Here is a 27,112-nt window from a genome sequence, read left to right as displayed (position 1 = left end):
AAGTAATGGATTACAATATTGCGTTACTCCCTAAAAAAGTAACTAATTACGTTACTTAGCTACTTTTTATGGAAAGTAATGTGTTTGTCAGGATCTTGGACCTGTTTTTGTTGTGTTTTGCTCCCCATGTGTTCTGTGACCCAGTTTCTCCCTCATGTTGATTGTTAATTTGATCCCAGGTGTGTCTCCTTAGGTCTCTCGTTATCCTGTGTTTATAAGCCCCAGTCCTTTCAGTTAGTTTTGTCGGTCGTTGAATTGTCTTCCCTGTCCGTGAGGTGTTTCCTGTGCCTCCCATGCTCCTAGTTGGATTAAAGATTCTCGTGTTTGTGAATTCCTCGTCTCCTGGTCTCCGTGTCTCCGTGCTCCCGGGCAGAGTTGTAACAGAACGACCGACCCCATACCGAAGACGAGTTCACCGCTCAGGATGCTTGAGCTTGTGCCCGTCGTTTGCGGGGGTTCACGCCGCCGTTCGCGGCTCGCCCCTGCCCGTTCTGCGTGGGCTGTTGGGCTGCCTGTCGCGGCTTACCCAGGCCACCCGTTTTGGGGAGAACGGGTCGCCATTCGCCGCTCGCCCTTACCCACCGCCCAAAAGAAATTCGTCCCGCCTGAGACGGCGATGAATGTTCCGCCCGCGGCGAGGAGGATTCCGCCGCAAGGGGCGATGAACGTTGCGCCGTCCGCGCTGAAGAGGATCCCGCCGCCTATAACGGTTCACCCCGAACCACCGAGGAAGGAAAGACAGGTGCCGGTAGGGATTTTGATTGAGTTTGAGGGCATGTCAGTCCCTCCAGTGCCAGCTCCTCGCCAGTGCCATCCAGTGCCAGCTCCTCGCCAGTGCCATCCAGTGCCTGCTCCTCGTCTGTGCCCTCCTATCCCTGCACCTCGCAAGAGGGTCCCGTCCAGCCCTCCTGAGTTCCCGCTGGTTCCGCCCAGCCGTCCTGAAGTCCCGCTGGTTCCGCCCAGCCGTCCTGAAGTCCCGCTGGTTCCGCCCAGCCGTCCTGAAGTCCCGCTGGCTCCGCCCAGCCGTCCTGAAGTCCCGCTGGTTCCGCCCAGCCCTCCTGAGTTCCCGCTGGTTCCGTCCAGGCCTCCTGAGTTCCCGCTGGTCCCGCCCAGCTCTCCTGAGTTCCCGCTGGTCCCGCCCAGCTCTCCTGCGTCTCCACTGGTCCCGTCCAGCTCAGCTCTTCCCGAGCGCCCCCAAGTGTCCGCGCTTCCAGAGCGCCCTCCAGTGCCGGCTCCACGCACGTGCCCTCCAGTGCCGGCTCCACGCACGTGCCCTCCAGTGCCTGCTCCTCGAAGATCCCCACCCTCCCACCCACTCCTGCCTCCTCCACCGCTGTCGTCTGGCAGCCCCCCCGCTCGCCCTCAGCCCTCTATCGGTACGGTGCGAGCCCCGTGGGTCTGCCATCCTCCAGCGTTGCCGGGGCTGGAGTATCCCTTACCTCCGCCTCCAGCCTCCGAGGCCCGGACTCTGCCTCGGTCCGTAGACCCAGTGGCTCCACCTCGGCTCCTAGCTCCCTCGCCTCCACCGTCACTCCTCGATCCACCAGCTCCACCGGGCTCCCTCGTCCCTCCGGCTCCGCCTTGGTCGGGCGTCGACCCGCCATCGCCTCTGGACTCCTCTCCTCTGGCTGCGCCTCGTCGCTCCGTCCCACCGGCTCCGTTGGGCTCCTTCCTCCCTCCAGCTCCACCTTGGTCCTCAGTCGCTCCGGCTCCGCCGCGGATCTCCGGGTCTCCGCCTCCACCTCGGTCACCAGAGCCCTCGGCTCCACCCTGTCCCCCCGGATCCTCGGCATCACCCTGGCTCGTTGGCTCTCCGTCTCCGCCTCGGGCTCCTCCACCACCTGCTCCGCCGCCGTTGGTCGGCCCCCTGGAGTCGGCGGCCATCCCTCCTCCATGGCTCCTCCCTCCGTCGGCTCCACCGTGGGCCATCGTCACGGCTGTGGCCTGGGTCCAGCTGAGCGCCTCCTGCTCCGGGTCTCTCCTGTCTCTTCCCTGGCTCCTCCCTCCTTCGTCACCGCCTTGGTCTCTGTCTGCCGGCCCCCTCCCGGGTATCCGCCCTCCTCCTGAGCCGCCTCCCAAGTTCCCACCCGCCCCTCCCCTTTGGATGTTTCTATGGTGCGAGGACGCACCTTCCGGGAGGGGGGCGATATGTCAGGATCTTGGACCTGTTTTTGTTGTGTTTTGCTCCCCATGTGTTCTGTGACCCAGTTTCTCCCTCATGTTGATTGTTAATTTGATCCCAGGTGTGTCTCCTTAGGTCTCTCGTTATCCTGTGTTTATAAGCCCCAGTCCTTTCAGTTAGTTTTGTCGGTCGTTGAATTGTCTTCCCTGTCCGTGAGGTGTTTCCTGTGCCTCCCATGCTCCTAGTTGGATTAAAGATTCTCGTGTTTGTGAATTCCTCGTCTCCTGGTCTCCGTGTCTCCGTGCTCCCGGGCAGAGTTGTAACAGTGTTACGTTACTTTTGCTTTACTTTTTAAATATGAGCAGGGCTCTAAGTTCTAATTATAGCAAATGTAAAAGCCCTTTTACACCAAAAAGTGTAATGAATAAACCTCAGGCTGAAGGAAAAGTAAATTCACGTCTGTACAGTAGAACGCAGGAGAAGAAGGTTCAACACTCTTCAGCAATAAAAAAACAATGAAGCACAATTGCTAGTTTATCTAAAGTAATTTTTTTCTTATTAGTATGGTTGAACTGGATCATCAAAGGTCATATCAAAGATACATTTGTGTTGTTTAACATATTTAATTATTGCAGGTCTGCGTCACATTCTGAGTTTGCATTTCACTGTTTTAATTCATTTTGATGAATACTAAATCTGTTTTTTGCGAGTGGGATTAATTAATGCACATTCCCGTTTAGTCTAGAACTACAGTAACAGCGCACTGTCAGTCAATAAATGGGGAAAAAATAACTGACGTTACTTTTTTGAAAAAAGTAACTCAGATATTTTCTTGTAAATTAAAAAGTAATGTGCTACTTTACTAGTTACTTGAAAAAAGTAATATTATTACGTAACTCGCGTTACTTAATTAACTAACATCATCATGCTTTATACCAAAATGATATACAGTACTTATAAAGTAATGATTTATAAAATAATGTGTTTTAAATAATGTTTTTAATTACATTTTTAAATTATTATTATTATTTAATATCAATTAAAATCCCCCCCCCCTCTGTTTTTAATTTAGCAAGGATGCATTAAATTGATCAAAAGTGACAATAAAGACATTTATGTTTCTATTTCAAATAATTTCTGTTATTTTTAAACTTTCTATTAATCACATAATCTTGATATGAGAAATGTTTCTTTAGCAGCAAATCAGCGTATTATAATGAATTCTGAAGGATCATATGACACTGAAGACTGGAGTAATGATGCTGAAGGAATAAATGAAAATATATGAAAATAGAAAACAGCTGTTAAATTGTATTACCATTTTACAATACTATGCTTTTTACTGAACTTTTAATCAAATAAATGCAGCCTTGCTGAGCATAAGCATAAGCTTAAGCATATGTCACATTAATAACTCCAATTATTTACTAAAATCACATCAGCTTTCTACGGAGGTACCAAAAGACATTAATACAAGACTGAGTACGTAATTTACTGTCAGAAAATAGAATAGTTTACTGTAATGATTTGAATGTTATGTTCTAAACCGCCAATATACTATACTGCATCATGTCTCAACTTTGAAAGGGATTGAAATATTATTCTTAGGCTGCCAATAAATAGTTATTCTATTCTATTCCTAAAACTACATAAAAATAAGTTTTTCAACATGTTTAGTGGGTAATAAAATAAGGTAAAAATCTGTCTAAAATAAGAAGTTTCTAGCTGACACACATGGTCAGCAGTGTCCTCTCTGGCACAGCTGTTGATTTTCCTACATGTCTTGCTGGTATTGTTTGAATTCTGCTTGAGCGTGCAGTGTGGAGGTGAACATCAGTGCAGAATAAACTTTTATAGATCAGATCTGTGAGATGGGCTCAGCATGTCTGAGGAGAAGGTGAGAAGGCTTAGAACGAGGGATCTGAACTCATCCCTCTAAGGGGTCCCGTATAAAGCCAAGACCTGCGGGCGACCTTGATGAAGATGAGCAATCTTCCTGGAGAGAAAGTGTGTGTGTGCATGTGTGTGTATGTGTAGCTGTTTGTTACTTTAGCTTTAGAGGCTCCAGGGCGTCTGATGTCCAGTAAAAATATAAAAAATAAAAAATGACTGTTGCTACAATTTATCTGAGATCTGACACATCATCATTCTCCAGGTCATGTGCTTCTGCCCCAAATGCCCTGCAGCAAATTACTGTTTGTGTAGCCACTGTTGGAGTTTTAAAAGAAGTTCTGCTAACTAAAAGTTAAATGCAATTTACTTTGATTTTCAAACAAAGTCATTTTGAACCAACATATTGGATCTGTTCAGAATTTGAACCAACATATTGGATCTGTTCAGATGACCAAAGTACTGAATATACAGTATGGCAACATTTATCATTTTCTAATTACATATATTTGATGCATTTCAATATGTCATGAAAATAATTTTGACATATGTATAATACACACACACACACACACACACACACACACACTATATATATATATATATATATATACACATACAGTGCCCTCCAAAAGTATTGGAACAGTACAGACAAAATTAAATGAATTGAATGAAAAGTGAATGAATATGAGACAAAACTACAGAATGTCCCATTTTATTATTGGGTGATTCAACACAGATGTTTTACGAGCTAAGAAGTGCAGCACTTTTGGAGTTCATCCCCCTATCTGATGTGAGCATAAGTATTGGAACAGTTGCCTCACAGGTCTTTCTAAGTGATCAGCTGTGTCCTGTTGCATTAATTCTTCAGATATTAAAAGCAGGGAATGTGTCGTATCAGTTATATCCATTACTTCTGTATTCTGAATTCTGCATTCGATGATGACGCACACAAACCAGGATGAAGATGAGGGAGCTGACTTTGAGAGAAAAGCAAGCAATTTGGATGCTAAAAGAAAAGAGGAAGTCAATTAAAGCTATAGCAAAAACAAAGGGCATGGAGAAAACAAGAGTTTGGAAACCACCAGCAACCAAGAACGACCTGATTGGCTGAGAAAACAACAGTAGTTGATGACAGATAAATCATAAAAGCTGTGAAAATGAATCCTAAAAGACGTGTCTTTAAAATCATCAACAACTTCCAGAGAGCTGGTGTGATGCTCTGACAATCTACTGTCCTCAGGAGACTTTGACACAGAATTACAGATGCTACACAGCAAGATTGATTAGAGTTTGCAAAAAAGCACAAAGGTGAGCCAGAAGAGTTTTGGAACTGTGTTTATGGAGCGATGAGACAAAGATGAACCTTTATCTAAGTGATGGGAAAGCAAAAATGTGAAGAAAAAAACTGAAAAAGCAAACTTAAAATGATCCCAAGCATACAGCCTCATCTGTAAAGCATGGTGGAGGTGGTGTCATGGCATGGGCATGCATGGCTGCCTCTGGAACAGGCCCTCTCAACTTTACTGATGACTTAATGTATGATGACAGTAGCAGAATGAATTTAGAAGGGTACAAAACCATCTTGCCTACCAATATTCAAGAAAATGCCACCAGATTCATTGGGAAGTGCTTCATATCGTATCAGCACAATGACCCAAAACACCCTGCCAGTCCAGTCAAGGAATTTATAAGGGCAAATAAATAGAAAGTCTTAGATTGCCCAAGTCAATCTCCAGATTTAAATCTGATTGAACATGAATTTCACCAGCTGAAGAGGAGAGTAAAGGCAGAAACTACCCAAAACAAGCAACAATTGGAATTAGCTGCATTAAAGCCTGGGAAAAGTATTTCAAAGATGAGACCAAGAGTCTGGTGATGTCTATGGGTCACAGACTCACTGCTGTGATTGTGCGCAAGGGATCTGCAACTAAATAATAGCTTTTAATCTTTTATATCTGCCTTATGTTCAACTGTCCCAATACTTATGCTCACATCATTGAGTGGGATGAACTCTAAAAGTGCTGTTCTTTTTATTTGGTAAAACGTGTATGTGTTGAAACGGCTAATAATAAAATGTGACATTCTGTAGTTTTGTCTCATATTCATCTTTTAACCATATTTGCAAATGTCTTGACTCCACAGCCAACAGAGCAATTTTGTCTTTAATGTTCCAATACTTATGGAGGGGACTGTATATATATTGTTAACAATTCAGGGTAGTAATAATAATAATAATAATAATAATTATATACATAATATAACATATTTATATTATGCATTTCAATATGTCATGAAAATCATTTTAACAATGTATTTAATGTTTAATATATGTATATATATATATACACTTACACACACATGCACACAATATATATATATATATATATATATATATATATATATATATATATATATATATATATATATATATACATATATATATATATTAAATTAATAAAAAATAATTCTAGTGAGCTTTTTTAAATTATTATTATTATCAAAACAGTTTACAAGTCAACTATGGCTTCAGCTTTACGACTTAAATGACAGATTTGTGCCACTAGATGGCGCTGTTGTATAAGAGAGAAATCGTCCATCTTGCTGTACGCTAGAGATCTTATGACAAAATAACAGTAAATGCGTCTTTGTGATGTTTTTGTTCGTGCTTCGATGGTTATTGTTGGCCTGGCTTCAAACAAATGAAAATGCTCTAATCACATATTTAAAGGGTGCGTCTTTTTAAATAAAAACAGTTCTGCTTCATTTGTAGGTTTGACTGACAACACGGTTTGTGTCCAGCATACTTCATAGTATATGGACAGCATATTCATTTTCAAGTTTTGATTGGGGCCCTTTTTACAACTGGTACTGTACAAGGTGTAAACAAATAATTCTGTCTGCCTAACACATACCACACAAAACAACTGGTTCTAACTGTAGTTTAAAACAGTTTTTCCTTCAGCAAGCTGACTCTGCTGTAATCAAGTGTATCCGTATGTTTGCAGTCCTAACAGAAACCAAAGGCAGAAGTTTTCATGACGTGCAACAAGCGTGGAGTGTTTGGAAACTGTGTGCTGACTCATGCTTCCCTCAGCACTTTTATATTTAGTAAAGTATGATTCTGAGGCTCCAGAACATCTGGAATTCCACCTGGTGTGACATTAACGTCCCTAAAAAGCACAGGAAAGGGGAGGAAAAAAAACAAGAATCTGCGATTTATGCTAAACTAGCTTGTGATGGTGTTGAACAGGTGTTCTCCGCACCTCATAATCACTGGTTCTGAGAGATATAAAAGCTGTCAAGCATGTTTTACAAGACACTGTAAAGTGTGAGTAAGGTTATTACACATCACACACTGATGATATGAGCATTTATAAGTTGTAGGAAAGCAAAAATGGCTTGTTAAATACTCAGTGCTCATATAGTTAACAGCTCCAATTGGTCAAAGTGGGCAAAAAAAGTTTTGACTAGAAGGACATGCAAAAATCAATTGGTTATATGACTAGGATGCTTGAAAAAATTTAAATATGAAAGGTACAGTCTCAGATATGAGATATGATGTATGTGTGTGTGTGTGTGTGTATATATATAGAACCATATATTGATGTGTGTGTGTGTGTGTGTACAAAATTGTACCCAAAAGTGAGGTAAACCTGACAAAATCTCTCAAAAATCTCCCTTTGGGGACGTCCTCATTTGTAAAACAGGTTTAAAAATAAATTAAACAAAGTTTTTTGAATTTGTAAAAATGCAGAAAGTCTCCTGTGAGGGCTACGTTTAGGTGTAGGGTTGGTGTAGGGCAATAGCACATACAGTACAGTATAGAAACCATTACGCCTATGAAATGTCCCCATTTAGATAGTTAAGTAAACGTGTGTGTGTGTGTGTGTGTGTATACACACATCAAATATATCATATATATCAAAAATAGTAGAGATGGCCTAGTTTATGAAGAATTAATATATACTTTGGAATAAAATTGACTATTTTTGCCTTCTTTTATCTCATATCTAGTTTAGTCATGAGTTATGAATCTCAGACTATGTGCTCTGTGAGTTCTCTGAATCCATCTGGGCCAAAAAAACAGAATGTAAAACTGTCTAAAAGGCACTTACAGTGAATACAACGAGTAAAACTGAAGCTTCTAACACAGGGTGGACAATTCCCATTGCAGAAGAGGAGTGAAGTTTAACATCCCCGACTTAGTTTTAGTCTCTCCCAAATTAGCTTTAGAAATCACAATTAGCATATCACCAGTGCAACCTTGAGAGACAGTGAGTAATAACCGTTACCATGGTGATGAAGGCTCAACTTTTAATGACCTCTCATCCCCATTCCGTCTTAATGAATGTGAGTCGCTGCATTTGTAATTTTGATTGAGCACCACATATCCTCCAAGATAATGGCATTGGGGACTTCTTGGAGGATTTGACAACTTGATGACGATGGATTTGCTTATTTACGTGGTGATTCAATACACAGATCTTTTCTGACACAAACACAATTAAAGCAATGACATCTTTGATGCTGCTGCTTGATCGCCTTTCAAATTACTTCCTAAAAAAGTCAATATGAAATGCAGTGTGCAAACCCTTTTCACCCCCATAATCTGACAGTTTTCGAAATAAAACATATGGAAGCCCATTTCACAGGGGAAAAAAACATATATCAAACTTTGTTAAATAATAATTATGAAATAAGAATTAGAATTATGACATAACAGTAAAAATTATGAGATGAATGTCATACTTATGAAATAAAAGTGGAAGTTATGACAAAGCAATCGTTATATACTAAGTCATAATTATGACATACTAAATTTTAATTATGAGATAAAGGTGAAACTGATTAAAATTTGGATTGTTTATTTAAATTAAGTCATAATTATGACATATAAAGTGAATTATGACATGTAAACAAATGATGTTGACTTGCATCATAATTTTTACTTAGTATGTCATAATATTTTCTTTTTATATCATAATTATGATTTTAAAGTCATTATTACGTTTTACCAAAGAAATAATATTTTTTCTTATGTGGCGAAAATTTTTTAAATTTCTTATGTTCAATAAAAATGAGATATTTGACCTGGAAATAATAAATAAATAAATAAAAATGTAGACCAGAAACTTTGCAACTGATTGGTTGCAACTGAAGTGACTAAAAGGGATTTTTTATGTTTATCAAAAATAAAAGTCACTGAAGGGCGAAGAATGTTATAATGTAATATATAATATGAAAGAGTAATTATGGATTGCTCTAATATTTGCAACTGACTTTAAAACAAAGACTTACTTTTATCATTGTTGTCTTATCATTGAGTCTTCTATAAATGGCCACCTCGATGGCAATGAACAATTAATGCACCAGTAGTTTCAGAACATTGAAATACATCAATTGTTAAATTCACTAAGTCAAGGAGAAAGGAAAGACACTGCAATAATGATACATATTCCAGGAGAGTCGTCATACTTTATGAATGCTCATAAAATGCAGACTTTAATGGAATTTGCTGCTGACTGCACTGCGATGGGTCACCGTAAATCAGTCCGCAAAAAATCCCAGCATTTAAGACAACGAAACTTTTATGAATCACAGCCATACTTACTAACTTTAGTGGCCACAACTGAAATGTTGTGCTGGGCTATACTCTCCCTGTCCAGAAGCTCGTTGGTGGAGATGGTTCCTCTGACAGGATCGATGTCAAAGAAGCTGTCCAGGTCACTCTTCCAGTCGATGGAATACCTGAAGAACAGAGAACAGATTTAGGGCCAAATTTACCAACAGCTTGCGCCAACACAAACCCTATTTTGGCTTTAAAAACTACTGTCAGTATTTACTAAAGACACGCAGTGAAAAATCAGAGTTGAAAAGGCATGGGCACATTTATTTTTGCAGCTGACCTTATTGCCCTTTCTCTTTCAGATGCAAAATTCTACTAAGGCTTTACAAATTAATTTATAGGTATTTGCACCATTCTTTAATGCCCCATAAAAGCATGTTTTAACACACGTTGGTGGATTTCCCGCACCTGATTATAATCGGCTCTGCTTGTTTGCAACCTTACGCTAATTAGTGCTGCTCCTGGTAGACGGCATTTGTCATTATGGAAATAATCTTCTGCGTCTGTGTTCTTTAATTTGCACACAGTCAGTAAATCAACTGCAAAACTATACACTCCCATTAGCACTTTTATGGGATTGCGGTCTCACATTAATTTGCCCTGTTTAGTAAATGTGGCCCTTTGTCTTAAGGTGTGTTTACACTTGTAGTTTGGTTCTGTTTGGTTCTTTTGGTCCGGAACCAAAAAATTAAATAATTTAGTCCTGGCATACACTCTCATTTTTTAACACAAAACAAAAGGAATAAGTATAGGCCTACAGTCACAAACCGGACTTTTATGACGTATGTTTAGCAACCAAAACAATTCTGTGCTGGACTAAATGCACTCGTTGTTTTTGGTGGTACACCATGGTGGTATTTTACCTGCTGATAACTCCTGCAGAGCTTAAAGGAGTCAAAAGAGTGGCAGAAATTCACTGCACACACAAATGAAGATCTGCTGGAATGAGACGGTGGTTCTGTTGCCTGTACCGAACTGTAATGATTAATATACTGTACTGTAGCTTCCATAATGAGAAAAATGCTTGAGCATTCTATCCTTTTTAGGGTTGCATCTTGTGACATCCCATCCTGTTTTGGGTTCGTTTAGGTGTCCATGTTGCATTCACATATCAGCCAAAGTGCACTAGAGTTAATTTCTTGTTTAATGTTTGGTGTGCACCAAGGTTCGTATGCAGCATTCACACTTATGAACCACAATAACAGTGCAATCACAGAGTGTTTTAATCAAACCAAACCTGCCAAGTGCAACTTTTTTAAGGTCATGTATTGTGACATCTCATCCTGTTTTGGGTTTGTTTAGATTTTTTTTTTGTCCGCGTTGCATTCATACATCAGTTGAGCTGCACCAGAGTTAATTTCGAGTTCATTGTTTGGCATGCACCAAGGTTCATATGGCAGTTTTCACGCTTATTTAAATGAACCACAATAATTGTATAACTTCACAAGTGTTTATTTCAACTGTACCAATTGCAAATGTAAACACGCCCTTACATACATTATATTTGATGAATATGTCCACCTTAACTAGGCTACAGTAGGTACTGCTAGAATAGTACCATAGATGAACATGATACTCAAGAGTATAAATTACATTTTTTTTTTTCTTTTCATTTTCTCATCCTCGCAGTTTTGCACTGTGCTCATTATATTTGATTTAGTCACGCGGAAAGCTGGCATATAAATATTGTCCACTCTAGTGAATTGCGATGTGTGGGTCCAGTTTTGAACAGCTGTGAACATCTGTGTAACGGCCTAGCAACCTTGTTAACGGACCCCGTAACCGTTCTCAGATGGTACTTTACATGTGTCTCGGTGACACTTTGCATTCCAGTGTGCATGAATATGAATAACTTTGAAAAAGTTAGGTTTTCATTGACCTTCTTCACGTTCTACTTGACGCTTTGGACTCATTCTCTCACAAACACTTTTACAAACCTTCTGAACTCTGGACACATTAATGCAGGCTGATATTTTCAACGCTGCTTATTTATTTATCTGTGGCTTGACCTAGAATTGAGCAAAGAGAAATGAAGTGGGAGCACTGGGTGAGGTGAGATGCTACGGTGTTTATATTTTCCACATTTCTGTGGCTGCCTTGTAAAATTCACTCAAAAGGTGGTAAAAAAAAAACATCTGAGGATTTTGTGCATTTGCATTGGATTCCCAACAAAAGCCTTTGATGTTGTGATTCGCAACCATTATGAGCCCTGATTCTCCATAATAATCATCATAAATACCATACAGAGACTGCAGCTGTGGGAATTTAATGCATGTAAAATTGACTCATCTGGAATTTGTGTTAATATAGTACTTTTCAAAACACGAAACATTTGAGAAAATAAAAGATCTCTCACAACCCTCAGAGTCATGTTGTATCATGTATGAGAGAGAAGAAAGACTAAAATGCTCTGGCATTGTCATCATAGGCTGCCTTTGAATGCCAAATATTTAATATGAAGATCAAACAAAATTGGAAAGCAGTGCATGTAACCTTTTTAATATTTAAAAATGTTCATTATAGAATCTTCATGTTCTATTTAATGTTCTATCAGGCCAATTTTGTTTAATTGTTTTTTTTTCTGAGAGCCACGGAAGTTTTAGTTAATTTCCAATTAGCTGATGATTAACCTAATTTATATGAGCAAAACATTTTTTATATTATTTTATTTAATTTTTTTAAACAGCCAATGCTGTTGCCACTCGAAAAAAGCTTCAAACAGAATTTCTGCTTCATTAATCTTTACAAGACTACGAGATTACAAAACAAACAGACTGATGAACAAATTATTCATTGTAGAAAGTAGTTAGAGACTGGCTCGACAGACCCTTGGCTGTGCAGAGAGATGAAGCTTAACATTAAATTTGTCCTATTTTTAAAACTAACATGACTCTCTGTTCTATTCCTGAAGTAGGAGGGTGTGAGAGTCAGTTAAATAACCAAGCATCTCCTGAATTTGACCTCTTATTAACTGTTATCAAGGGTCATGCATTCAGAACAGTGTCGGTATATTCAAATATCAACCCACAAATGCAACATTAATAAGCATTTGGAAAAAGAAAGCAGAGCTGTCGGTCGATTCAGCTGAAACTGCAGCTTTGCTGGGCCCAAGATGCAAATGTGTAATGAGATAAATATCCCAGAGGAAAAGCTGAGTAGGCCTATGTTAAAAACAAACATTCATAAATACAGAAACATCCAAGGACAAATTGACATAAAATCAACATGAAATGCTGTTCAAAACCCATTTTGCTTTAATAATATGATTCATTTACAAGTGCAATTCTAAAAAAAAAAATGCTAGAAGTTTTCAAAGATAAACACTTTTTTGAAAAACACTGATGAATCATGCAAGCATTTAGAACGATAAGAGGGCCAATTTTGATTTCACGTTGACCTTAATCTGTTCTATCATCTTGGTTCTAGTCTGTATTTCTCTTATCACTCCAGGAGCTCTACAGCATTTCTAACGCAAATGCCTCCTTAGGAAGAACCTTTTATGTTGTATTTCCTCACTTTTTAGTCACTTTGGTTAAAAGCTTCTTCTAAATGAAGAAACGTAGATGCAATTTACTATACAGAAGTCTTCATTCCTCATACCAGTACATTTTGCTCACTGTGGGGCTCTGAACTCTTCTTTGGTTGTTTAACTCAAGAAAGGTTTCAGTGAACTTTAGCGCATGTGAACAACACAGCTTCAGACAAATGTACTTTTTCATAAGTTCATCCATTTCTGATCTCTCTGCAGCTCTTTTCTTGACCCCTGAAGCTTGGAGAAAACTTAAAAAGCTTTGGTGGAAGTCGCAGATACCTTCAAAACCAAAAAGCACTTTAGCTATTTTGTCTCCTGCATTCACTCGGCGGGCTGCAACGTGGTGGACGTGTGGAGTGTATAGACATATTTTTAAAGCTTTGTTCCTTTCGCAACAGAAGCTCATTGGGGACCATTGTTTTCTGATGAGAAAGTGCACATCCCAATTGAGCAATGCTTACAATGTTTCTGAATAATTAATCAGGGAAGGCCAAAACAAAGGAGAAACAAAGCCCTTTCACTTTTACAAATCTTTTTTTTGTCCATTTTGCTTTCTTACAGTATATTGAATGAAATATTCATAGACAAACAAAGTAACTTGTGATGTTAGGTAGTTTTGGGACCACGCAATGGTGCATCAACGGTTTGTCTTCTTGTAAAAATTTAAAAGTAATCTTAAGGTGCTATTCTAAAAATAATGGATTAAGGTAAATCTTTCATCATGCTGCTGTTTTTACCAGCTATTTTTATTAAACACAAATATATAGTGATGTGTGATGCATGCATACAATGTCCAATTATAAACTTTCCTTTCTTTCTTTTTCTTTTTTTCTTTCGTAAAAAAAAAAAAAAAAAATATATATATATATATACCTGTTTATATATATATATATATTTATATATATATATATATATATATATATATATATATATATATATATATATATATATATATATATAAAATAAAAAATTATAATGGTACTACATATACTTAAAATATATATATATATATTTAAATAAGATATGTACTATTTATTTTCCGGCACACAACCGGTCGTTCCATGGAAAAAAATTATGTCTGGAACAACATGAGCGTGTATAAATAATCCTCTAAATTTGATGCTCAAAGGCAAAATGGTGATGGCCCGCTTCTTGCAAGGACTGAACTAACAACCTTCCGGTAACCAGTCCCTAGTCTTATCCGTTTACATGTGCTGTGTTTGAATACCTGACTGGACTGTTTCCTGCGTCGAGATCCTGTGCTGTCACGGCTCCTATAATGGTGCCTTGTGGCGTGTCCTCATAAACATCCATCATGTAGGAGGGTTTGCTGAAGACGGGAGGCTCATCCACATCCAGAACATTTATTTTTACTGTCGCTGTGTCTTTGAACGGGCCAAAATTGTGGAACCGTGGATCCAGGTGTGCATTGGAGGCCTCCACTTTAAATGTGTATGCTTTTTTGGTCTCATAGTCCAATGGCTGGGGAAAGACAAACAGAAACGAAAATAAAATAAAAATTGAATGCATCAGATTTGTTCAGGTAAAGCTAGACAAGGCCTCTTGAATTAGACAAAACTGGGGGGTCACTGTTTGGCTGATTATTCTACATATATTCTATATGTATTTGTTTTATTTTATACATTTATTGTTTTTGACTTAAGTTTTGGGTGAGTAATACTTTGCTATTATCTTTTGCTCACCAAGGCTGCATTTATCTGATAAAAATACAGAAAAAATGTAATATTGTGAAACAATTTAAAATGACTGTTTTCTATTTTAATGTATTTTAAAATGTAATTTAATCCATTGATGGCAAAGCTGAATTTTCAGCAGACTTCAGTGTCACATGAAGATCCTTCAGAAATCAATCTAATATGTCGATTTTGATGTCGATGTTGATAACTGTTGTGGTGTTTAATATTTTAGTGGAAACCGTCATTTTAATTCCGGATTATTTGATGAATAGAGTTCAAAAGGACATTTATTTGAAATAGAAATCATTTGTCATCAATGTCTTTGCTGTCACTTTTGATTGATTTAATGCATCCTTGCTGAATAATAAATTATGCAGTAAAAATGAACATATTTCAGTTAGCCCCTGCAGGGGGATGTTGTAACTACAGCATTAGGTTAAAAAAAGATGCTAACAGACAGCGTTCTCCATATCGGCCACTCATTGAGGTCTTACATTAAAGCTTAATTTATTTATTTGCGTTTTATCTTTTGCATAAATTGCTCGCTTTGATCATTTCGAATGCGGGGCCTTTCTCAGATCTCGAGTGTGTCGATGTCGGCCTGTCTGGGGAAGTTTGTCACAATTGCTTTCAGGCATGTCAAACAAACAACACACACTCCCAAAATGGTTCTCTCACGCTCCCATGAGCATTTTCTCCTGATTTTGCTCCCCTCCCTGTTGATTCGAGGCCCCTTTTCTGCTGAAATCTATCTTTAAATTCTCACTTCGGTTCTTCTAAATCAAAGCTTGCCTGCCGTCAGTGAGACAGCCGTAAAATGCGTGTGTGTGGATGATTGTGGTCTTCCACCACTAAATCAAAGCAGCCCATCTAGAGATAAAAATCATACAATGCACTGTACAATCTTTCTCTGTGAATCTGTATCTCTGGGAGATGGCAAAAGGGCAAAGGAGACAAAGATCATATATCTGACCTGCATACGGTTTCCATCATGACCAATTTACTTCTGTATCATCTTCAGATGAAAATAAACCTCACAGGTAGACAAGGAAAAGACGTCAACTTTGGGTGAGTGGCAACTCCGGATCACTTGGGATTTGGTTGTGTCAGATGCCCCTTGCTTAAGTTTCCACGTCAACTAAATCAAATTGTGCTAATTAGACTCCCAATTAGGTGAAAGTGAACCTCCAAAAACTGCAGTTGCTAATTAGCTAAAGTTCTTGTTGACATGAAAACAGACTCATTGGTATTACTGAAGTCTTAACTTCTTAAATACTGTGAAAATGAGCTCACAGTTTCCCACAAGTAATTAGAACCCAAGTCATTGTACACATAAGATATTTATCTCATTATTCAAACTAGCCTATGGCCTTCTGTGTCCCACAGAGACAGCACTGTTTGGCCTTTAGAGGCCAAGAGATGCATTGATATTAAGGTTGCAGCAACAGAAAAATGACAGAAATGCAGTTAGCAGGGAAAATATCTTGCTTTTCAGAAAAAAAGGACATGTGGAGGACTTCTATCTTCTTTAATATGCATAACGCTAGTAAAACTGTATTTCCATCCAGATGACATTATGCCACGTCCCTCGTTTCAATCAGAACGCATAGCCTTTGTATCTCTAATTTGAAACAAAAGCTATAAATTGCTCTCTGACTGCCATTTCATGTGGTTATTTTCCATCTTGGTTCCCTCAAAGGGATCTTTAGTGATGCGCATATTGAATTATGGCTGGATCTTCACAGTCGCATTGCCTGAGAAAGGCCCATGCCGCCTTGTGATTTTCTTTCCCTCCATGACACAATATTTTCATTTATGCTCCCCCAGAGTGAGTTTTCAAGGTCATTTAAGCTTGTAAACTATTTGGCCACATAACAGCTTTGCTTCAGTATAAATTAATACTTAAAAAAACATGCAAAAACAGAGCGAAAGAGATACTAAACAGCATCTGCCTCACCTCTGCACTAATGTTGACTTTATAAACGTGGGATAACAATATTCTTTGCTCAGAATAAGATATATTCCAATATAATACAAGAATATAACATCTGATAGACAGATTGGAACAACAACAACAACAACATAAATAGTCATGGCCAACAATATCGGCACCCTTGGTAAATATGATCAAAGAAGGCTGTGAAAATTAATCTGCACTGTTAATCCTTTTGCTCTTTTATTTAAAAAATTCACAAAAATCTAATCTTTCATTGGATAATAAAAATATAAAATGGGGGGAAATACCATTATGAAATAAATGTTTTCTCTAATACACATTGGCCACAATTAACGGCACCCTTTTATTCAATACTTTTTGAAATCTTCATTTGCCAGTTTAACAGCTCTAAATTTTCTTCTAAAATGCCTGATGAGGTTAGAGAACACCTGACAAGAGATCAGAGACCAATCCTTCATCCACAATCACTCCAGACCCTTTAGATTCCCAGCTCTATGTTGGTGCTTCTTCTCTTCAGTTCACCTCACTCAATTCCTACAGGGTTCAGGTCAGAGGACTGGAATGGCCATAGCAGAAGCTTGGTTTTGTGCTCAGTGACCCATTTTTGTGTTGTTTTTGAGGTTTGCGTTTGGATTATTGTATGGTTGGAAGATGCAAACATGGCCCATTATAAGATTTCTAACAGAGTCAGTCACTTATTGATTTTTTATCTGTTGGTGTTTGATAGAGTCCATGATGCCATGTGTCTAAACAAGATGTCCAGGACCTCCAGCAGAAATATAGGCCCACAACATCAAAAATACAGCAGTATATTTCATTGTACACATGGGGTACTTTTCATCCCTGTGTTCACCAAACCCATCTTGAGTGTTTGCTGCTAAAAAGCATTTTTTTTTTAGTTTCATCTGACCATAGAAGCCAGTCCCATTTGAGGTTTCAGTCGTGTCTGATAACTGAATATGCTGGAGTTTGTTTTTGGATGAGCTAGGAGAATTTTTCTTGAAACCCTCACAAACAACATGTGGTGATGTAGGTGCTGTTTGACAATTCTTTTAAGGTCTTCTGACCCCGGAACTTGAATCCTTGATCCTTGAAGAGTCTTTAGCCACTCAAATTCTCATCCTCTCCGTGGATATAGACACACAACCTCTTCCAGGCAGTATTGTAACATTTTCTGTTGATTGGAAATTCTTAATTATTGCCCTGATGGTGGAAATTGGAATTGTCACTGCTCTAGCTCTTTTCTTAAAGCCACTTCACTAATTTGTGAAGCTCAATTATATTTTGCTGCACATCAGAAATATGAACTTTGTTTTCCCTCCTATTTATATTTATGTGAAACAGGAAGCCATGACTGGAAAATGAAATGTTCATAATCATAATAGTTTAGGGTCAGCAATATCTTTATCTTATCTTATTTGCAAAAGATTTGAAATAATTTCAGTTTATTTTAATTTATTTTTCGTTTTTAATAGAAATATCTGGCAACACTGCATCTCACAATACACAAACACTAGCCATGAAGAAGTCTATGCTATATGTCATTCAGTATAGTAGTTAAAATTTTCAGAAATCATGTTATAAACATTCATAAGAGCACTAGACAAAGTTATCAGCTATATAGACATTTCAGTGATATATTGTTGCAGCATGAATAATAAACAACTGATAAAATTATCCACCCCTAAACTATAGTACAGTATTAACAAATTTTGATGCAATGTATTGATGATTTAAAAATGATCATCCCTCCAAAACAGAGAAAACATCTTTCACAAATATCTACATGTCTGTCTATTTTAAAGTGTTTATAGTGTATATAATGAGTTGTATTTCTATTTATTTGTTATTATAGTATATAGTATAACACTTTGAATAGTACGAAACATTATTATAATTTAAAAGAATGTTGTCTGTTTAAATATATTTTAACATGCGATTTTAACATGTGACACCAAGCTGAAATTTCAGCACCATTATCCCAGGCTCCTCCATTAAACGTTCCTTCAGAAATCATTCTAATATGCCAAAGAAATCGCTGCTCAGGGAAACATTTCTTCTTATTATCAAAGTTGAATTTTGCTGCTTAATAATTGTGGAAATTGTGATAGACTGCCTGATAAACAAAAAAAGTTTGTGGTATTTAAAAAAAAAAAAAAAAAAAAAAAAAAATTATATATATATATATATATATATATATTATTATTTGAATCATTCAACTGATCATTTATAATGATACAGAAATTTCAGGGCTTTTTTATGCTGTTCATTTAAGCCTTCTATTCATCAAATAATGCATCACCGTTATTAATATTTGATCACCAAATATAATTGATAATAATTGAGCACCAACTAAGAATATTCTAATGATTTTTGAGGTATCATGTGACATTGAAGACTGGAGTAATGATGCTTAAAATTCAGCTTTACAAATTATATGTTAAAATATATTAAAACAGAATATTTCACAATTTTACATTTTAACTGCATTTCTGATCAAATACTGTAAATGTAGCCTTGGTGAACACTTATGTTCTCTAAGAATGAATAATGAAAAAGAAGCACTCCATTATGCACATTTCCAAATCAACACCTGCTCTGACAACCATGTACATCAGATTCCCATTTGAGGTTTCACGACAGGCCCGAGATGTGAGGTAAAAGGGTGAACCAGACGTGGCGTCTCTCCCGTCGCTCGTGTCCGGTATTGATGGTGGATGGACATTAGTGATTAAATGTCAGAGGAGGCTGCAGGATTATTGGAGGTGAGGAGGTTTAGCCTAGAAGAATGTCAAGAGCATCATTGCCCTTTTAGTGTGTGTGTGAGTGGCCACATCACCCCAGCAGCCTCGGTTAATGACTTTACGCCGAGACGGGAAAAGAGAGAGAACGAGAGAAAAGACACAGCAAGGGTAATGACAGTGACTCAACACTAATGAAATGCTCTTCAGGTGTGTCACTAGCTGTGATGAAACAGAATCACAATACGAAGACTATAGTTTACGACATCTTTTTCTCGTAAAGGTCCTGAATGCTTTCTATTGTGCCATCAGCACTAAACCGGGGTTAGGTTGGAAGGGTACTGGCCTTCTCATTTCTAATAATTTGAAATACTCAATACCCACTCTTCCCTATGCATTAAAAATAATTTTGAGTTTCAACTACGGAGTAGTTAGACTCCATATTGTAATGATTTATCACCTTCCTGCTCATATATAAACCTTTATAGAGGAGCTATATGGGCTGCTGTCCCCATGACAATCCATTTGTAGTCTTTGATGTCTTCGAAATCCAACATGGAGCTGAGAAGCCTTACACTGCAGACTTCCACTTCCACTCCTAGCTTCATTTGATTTCAAAAGGCTTATCACCACAAGGATTAACAAATCAGGCAACCAGCTTGACTTAATTTACACATGCAATTGTATCACAGACAACATTTGGTAAAACTGCTCATTTCTTTATTATACTTAACCTACATATTACTACCTGTGTGCCACCAATTCCTCTACCAGTTTTTTTAGGCAAAACCTACACTCCCTTTCACCCTTTCATCTTTTCCCTGTAGTGTCATCCTCTCTTCCCTCACCCACCTATTTCTCATCTGTGGATGTAAATAAAGCAAGTGACACTTTATGATCCAGTTTAACTTCATTGAGCAAGCGAGGCAAAGCAAACGCACACCTATAGTTGAAGGAAAAAATATGATCTAATTGAAAGAGAACAACTGCAAACTCGCTTAAGCATTGGCTATTTATTATGCTTAAGTGAGTGTGCAGTTGTTCTCTTTCAGTTAGTCCACTTTAACTTCATGTCAAAGACAATATATGTCTAGACAAGCCAGTGCATACTACCCCTTCTAACATAAAAAGTTGCCCCATGTATCATCATCTTTACTGTATTTTTGCTGAGCAGTCTTTTGGGTGGCTCACCAAAGTAATAGATTTCTCTAATATAAAAAATTAAGTATGCTTAACCAAAACTTTTTTGGGGAGAATAATTTATTGAAGATGGTAGTGTAGCAGTTCTTCAATAGCAATGTTAGCATGTCTTCAACCTTAACAATCTTAACCCTTGTATGAATCCAAGCTTCTCCCAAAGTTCTGACTGTGGGATATAATTGTATACATGAAGACAAAAGGGCTAGAAACAATACTGTTAGGACCTTCCCGCTGGAGCTCCTGCAATCTACAAGACATTCCTGAGGAATGCTGTTCCTTTGTTATTATAAAGGAATGGACCATTTGGTTCACACCTTTATAGACACAGTTACATTATTTCTTTCACAGAATGACCTCCTGAACTTTAACCAGTCAGCAGCCATTCAACTGAGACTGCTTTGCTGTCAGTCACTGTAACCCTGCAGTTAGAGAAAGCTGATTCCAAATCATCAGTTCTTATTCTGCTGGATCTATCTGCCACTTTTGATGCTGTGACTCATCAGATTATTTACATTTACATTTATTCATTTAGCTGACGCTTTTATCCAAAGCGACTTACAATTGCTATATATGTCAGAGGTCGCACGCCTCTGGAGCAACTAGGGGTTAAGTGTCTTGCTCAGGGACACATTGGTGTCTCGCAGTGGATTCGAACCCAGGTCTCTCACACCAAAGGCATGTGTCTTATCCACTGCGCCATCACCACCCATTATCTTGTCTCCTGAACTTTAACCAGTCAGGTTTCAGCAGCAGCCATTCAACTGAGACTGCTTTGCTGTCAGTCACTGTAACCCTGCAGTTAGAGAAAGCTAAATCCAAATCATCAGTTCTTATTCTGCTGGATCTATCTGCCACTTTTGACACTGTGAATCATCAGATTATCCTGTCTACCATCACAGGATCTGCACTCCATTGGTTTGAATATTATCTCACAGGTAGGTCTTTCAGGGTTTCCTGGGGAGGAGAGGTATCCAAAGAACATCAACTGGCCACAGGGTTTCCTCAGGGATCAGTTCTTCACCATATACACTACATCACTGGGACCTATTATACAAGTACATGGTTTCTCCTACCATTGCTATGCTGATGACACACAGCTCCATCATTCATTTCAACCAGACAATCCAATAGTAGCTGCATGGATCTCAGGCTGCCTGACAAACATCTCGGCATGGATGAAAGAACATCACCTGCAGCTCAACCTGGCAAAGACTGAGCTTCTCGTTTTCCCTGCCACTCTGACTCTACAGCATGATTTCATCATCCTGCTAGGTTCATCAAAAATTATTCTTTGGTGACTAACTGACCTTCAAGGACCATATTATAAAGACAGCTCGATCATGCATGTTTGCATCGCACGACATCAGGAGGATCAGGCCCTTCCAAACAGAGCATGCCGAACAAATTCTTGCCCAGGTCCTTGTCATTTCTAGGCTGGACTATTGCAATGCTCTTCTAGCTGGACTTCCATCATGTGCAAACAATCTTTGAGAAATGTTTCAGAATGCAGTGGAATGACTGGTCTTCCATGAGCCCAAAAGGGCCCACTTCACACCTCTCTTTATCTCCCTGCACTGGCTACCGGTTGTGGCTTGCATCAAGTTCAAGACATTGATGTTTGCGTACAGAATAGCCACAGGTTCAGCACCCTCCTACTTCCTCCTCACTCTTACGAATCTACATCCCCTGCATAAGCCTGAGATCTGTAAGTAAGTGATGCCTTGCGGTAACATCACAGAGAGGCATTTTTGTTCACCTTTCCTGGCTGGTGAAATTATCATCAAACACCTGCAGTAATTACAGTTTTTCTCAGTCGCTTTGGTACATTTCTCGAATCATCCTTGACATTTGCAAAACAGTAAGTGCATTTCTCAAAACAACTCGTAAAAATAACAAAACACCATGGATTACCTGCAAAAGCCAGTCTCTTGCTCAAAATACTTAAAAAATAAATATCTGTGTCAATGAACATGTCAGTGCCATCATAATGATGAGTCCTTGTGTCATTGTGTATGGATAAGACAGTCAAATTTCTTAGTCATGTTGTCAATATAACAGTGTACTCTGGATGGATGTTCTGATGTAAACTATGGCTACAGTTTGGATGACAGTTACTGTACTGCATTATTGAGGATATGGTCGATCTCCCAATTTTTAGCTGCACCATTCAGCCATTTTAAGGCCATGATTGACAACATTATTTAATCTGATATGCACCTCTGTCCTTGGCCTCTTCTTCCTCTTCCTCTGTTTTGCCTCTGTACACTTCCATGCATCCTTACTCCTCTTCTTCCTCTCGGCTCTTGTCCCTGATCGTTTTCTGGATTTTCATCCATCGTCAGAATTTGTAAATTTTGTGTTGTCCTCTGTCTATATATGCTTTCCAACTGAAATGCACCTTTGAGCTATTTCAGAGAATTGGTTTATAATTGGTTGATCTATATTCTCTTCATTAGTGAGAGTCAAGATTCACTTGCACAATTCATGGCAAATTTACAAAAAGTCTAATAGAGATTTGTAGAAAATATGCTTGACAGTTTATGACAACTAGATCAACCATTTTGCATTTAATGACTTATACGATGAACTAATGACTAGATGTTTTGACTAGATGTCAATCAGTGGTAAGACAATAGCACAGAGATCTATATAATAAATTTTTAGCAATATGACATAAGCAATTGATAATGTAGGAAACAGCAGAGAATTGTACATAATCATTTGCATGGATGTACCAAAGCATTTGCAACTTGTTCAAAAAAATGAGAAACTGCTTTTTTGATGTGCACAAGTGACACAATGATGTGAAGATTGAACAGGTAGTTTTGAGAATTTCAATTCTGATCTGAGAAATGTACCAAAGCGACTGAGAAAAACTGTAACAGAACACCCGGCACGTTATCTGACAGCAACACTGATTTAATCCTGTACCCGACCCCTTTGACATAAAAACTGCAACCCGAACCACACCTGCATTAAATCTCCTACATGGGGTAGAAAAAACGAATTTATTAAAACTTTTATTCAAATTGTGAATAGATTAAATACAGAAAGCAAGCAAAGAGCGCCCCCTTTAATAAAATCATTACAGCTGTCAATCAGTGGTAGCGCGATTGGCTACATGGCTCACCATGTACTGGATCGAGTCAAAATAGTCTTGGTTATTGGACTCGCAACCCGCCCGTGCTTGTCACCCTCCAGCCTGCACCTGCATCACACCCTACACATAAATATTATTCCACCTGCTACATCAAATAGTAGCGATTCACCTGCGTGTACCCTCCCGCATCAACCCGGTCTCATCCCAAGTCGTCACATATTGACGCTTTGGTTTTGGCGTCGCTTTTTGACGCTCAAGGTACCCCTTTAGCGTCACTTTTCGACGTGAAGGGAAGCGTAATTTTTCGGCGTCGATATGCTAACGCGCTATTGGGAATTTTATCGTCATAATAAGGTTGCCATTATTGCATATATGTAGAGGTGTGATTTTTGAATGTAAACAGTCAAAATAATGACTTACCCAACCCCTGCCCCTTAACCTACCATTTGTGAAGAAAAGGCAAGATATAGGAGGCAGATGCAAGTACTGGCATAATTTATTTAAAAATGATTAATATACGCTAAGTGTTGCCTATTTAAAAAAATTCCCTTCCCTTCACGTCGAAAAGTGACGCTAAAGGGGTACCTTGAGCGTCAAAAAGCGACGCCAAAACCAAAGCGTCAATATGTGACGAGTTGGGATGAGACTGTGTTACGCATGCAGGACTCTGGCTTTCCCCTTGTGGACAACATAATAGACAACTCTGGCCCCAGAGAGTGATTGTAAATTAAATTTACATGAAATATTTTAGAAATTTCATTCTGCATCTTCTGAGATTTCATTGTAATCCTTCTCATAAAGTCACTAAATTAACTATTAACTGTTCACCTGATTGCGTTGCCGTCTGCATGTGATGTTAGAGCATTGTTGTGTAGAATATCAGAGACTGAATCAGACAAATTTAAGATGTGATCAGAACGTTGAAACATGAGGAGCTGAAATTCCAGAGAGGCCCAAGGAAACAGGACGCCGTAAATCAGATTCCTAGCTCCAACTAGTCTGAAGCAAGCAAACTAACCAGCAAGCCTCTTTCACAGAACAGCTTACAACCTTGAGACAAAAGAACACTTATTGATAATTCCAATTCAGGAAGGAGACTGTCAAATTTGGGGCAAGTAATCAAGACTGATGGTCAAAGAGATGGTCATCACATGGGTTCCATGATTGAAATCACGAGCTTCCTTAGATTGACTTTTCCCCCACACATAGAAGACAAAGAACCAGACTGAAATTCCTTTTTTCCACGGAGAGTATCGTTTCCATATGCACCTAAAATCATCTTAAAAGACTTTCATTTTCATTTGAATGAAACTAATAATTTTTATGCATCACTCCATATTATATATGTAACCCACACAAGACTATCATGTTTTAATCAAATATTATGTATGTCTTTTTAATCATTATTGACTAGATGAGGGTTTCATATTCGTGTTTGGTATGTATGAGTTTGACAATTCTAGCTTGAAATGTTTCTTCCAATTGATTCTTTGTCAAATGTATCATATTCTGGTTATAGAAATCACATCCAAAAGTATACTTTGCAAGAGTGTGTAAAATTCGGACCATGTGACTGATAACATGCTGATTTATGATGGAAGGAACACCCCTAGCTAAGATGATAGCCTATCTAATTAGTCAAGACACCAGATGGGATGTGTCCAGAAGCAGAGTTTAAAAACTCAGGACACCATCAAATATTTCTCTTAGTCCTCTTCTCCTCTTCTTCTCTTTTGCCACCGAGTTTTGACGCTGCTCTTTGAGCGTGCTCTGCCCTACGTGCCAGCTGCCACCACAATGATAAGAAAAACCACCTAGTCTCTTTTCATCCTTTTATTTTATTTTATTTTCCGTTGTGAGTTTCGTGTTTTCAGTTTAAGTTTTGCCGCCACGCCTCGTCTCCGAGTTCAACTCGAGTCTGTGACCGCCTAAAAACTTCTACCAGCCACAACTCTGCATCTTCAGCCAACACCCAACTGTTGGCTTCCCAAGACGTCACATCAACCACTACTGGACATCCAACCACTCAGCAAACTTTTTAATATCCAGTGCAGAGTTGATGTTATACGGCTTGGTCAATGAATCGCTGCCGCCTCAGTGATCAGCTGTAAAACAGTGATTCTGTTCAAATTCCCTATAAAATCATAAATGATTCCATTTGAGCTAAATTAAACTATTTGCTTTAAATTACATATTACGTTTTTACGTTACAGTTGAGAGATAACAAGAATGTATTGGAAATACACTTACCTGAGATTATTTTTTATATATACTGTATCTCTGAAATATATGATAGTATTCTTGAAAAATATTTTAATGCATTATTGAATAAAATATTAGTTAACTATCAAAGAAAGAAAAAAATAATAGTCATAATATGGACTTTTGTAAATGCTGTTGATGCTGTTGATACGGTGATGCTCATTGCTGATTTCACCATTAACTCTTGAATAGTTTATGTTGTTGTATATGGTATCAATGTAATCCTTGGTCATCAAAACATAGGGGTAGACATCACTTTATCTGTGTTATGTTTGGTTTAGAAGATATGACACAAAATACATAATTTGGTTATGGCAGAAAGTAAAATGGTTGCCATGGCAACCACAAGGTATTTTTGCGATGGCTCCATTTCTGAAAATGTTTAGGGCCGCAAACTATACAAGTGTACCAAATTTCATGCTTTTATGAAAAAGTGGAAGAAAAAAAAATCACATATCACCTGGACTAACAGCAGTGTTTAATAGCCTACTATAAATAGTCTGTGCTCTAGAAGTAAAAACGCTGAACTGTATGAATTTTCTGGTGTTGCTAACAAGATACCGTTTTGGGTCAATTAGATAGATAGATAGATAGATAGATAGATAGATAGATAGATAGATAGATAGATAGATAGATAGATAGATAGATAGATAGATAGATAGATAGATAGATAGATAGATAGATAGATAGATAGATAGATAGATTTTGAACTTTCAATTCATTAAAGAATCCTGAAAAAATAAAATAGCATCATGGTTTCCACAAAAATATTAAGCAGCACCACTGTTTTCAACACTGATAATAATCAGAAAAGTATCTCAAGCACCAAATCAGTAATCATGTGACACCGATGATTCTGAAAATTCAGATGGATAACAGGAATAAATTTCATTTAAAATATATTAAATATACAACATTTAATTTGTTATTTTAAATTGTAGCAATATTTCAGAGTATTCCTCTTTTCACTGTATTTTTAATC

The 27,112-nt window shown here is 38.2% G+C and overlaps 1 protein-coding gene across 1 annotated transcript in view; it reads right to left on the bottom strand.

Moving 5' to 3' along the window:
- The window catches only part of LOC306852619 (cadherin-12-like), a 145,809-nt gene that overhangs the window by 12,250 nt on the left and 106,447 nt on the right, over window positions 1–27,112 (bottom strand). The window contains exons 7-8 of the mRNA XM_079389597.1: window positions 14,402–14,655; window positions 9,627–9,763 (exon numbers count right to left, since the gene is read on the bottom strand). Of these exons, the coding sequence (XP_079245723.1) occupies window positions 9,627–9,763; window positions 14,402–14,655 (391 nt within the window). The remainder of the gene's footprint in view (window positions 1–9,626; window positions 9,764–14,401; window positions 14,656–27,112) is intronic.

Source organism: Barbus barbus, assembly GCF_936440315.1.
Source record: "Barbus barbus genome assembly, chromosome: 32".
Taxonomy (NCBI): Eukaryota; Metazoa; Chordata; class Actinopteri; order Cypriniformes; family Cyprinidae; genus Barbus; species Barbus barbus.
Note: the sequence above shows the minus strand (reverse complement) of the source record. Positions and strands in the feature narration are given on the sequence as shown.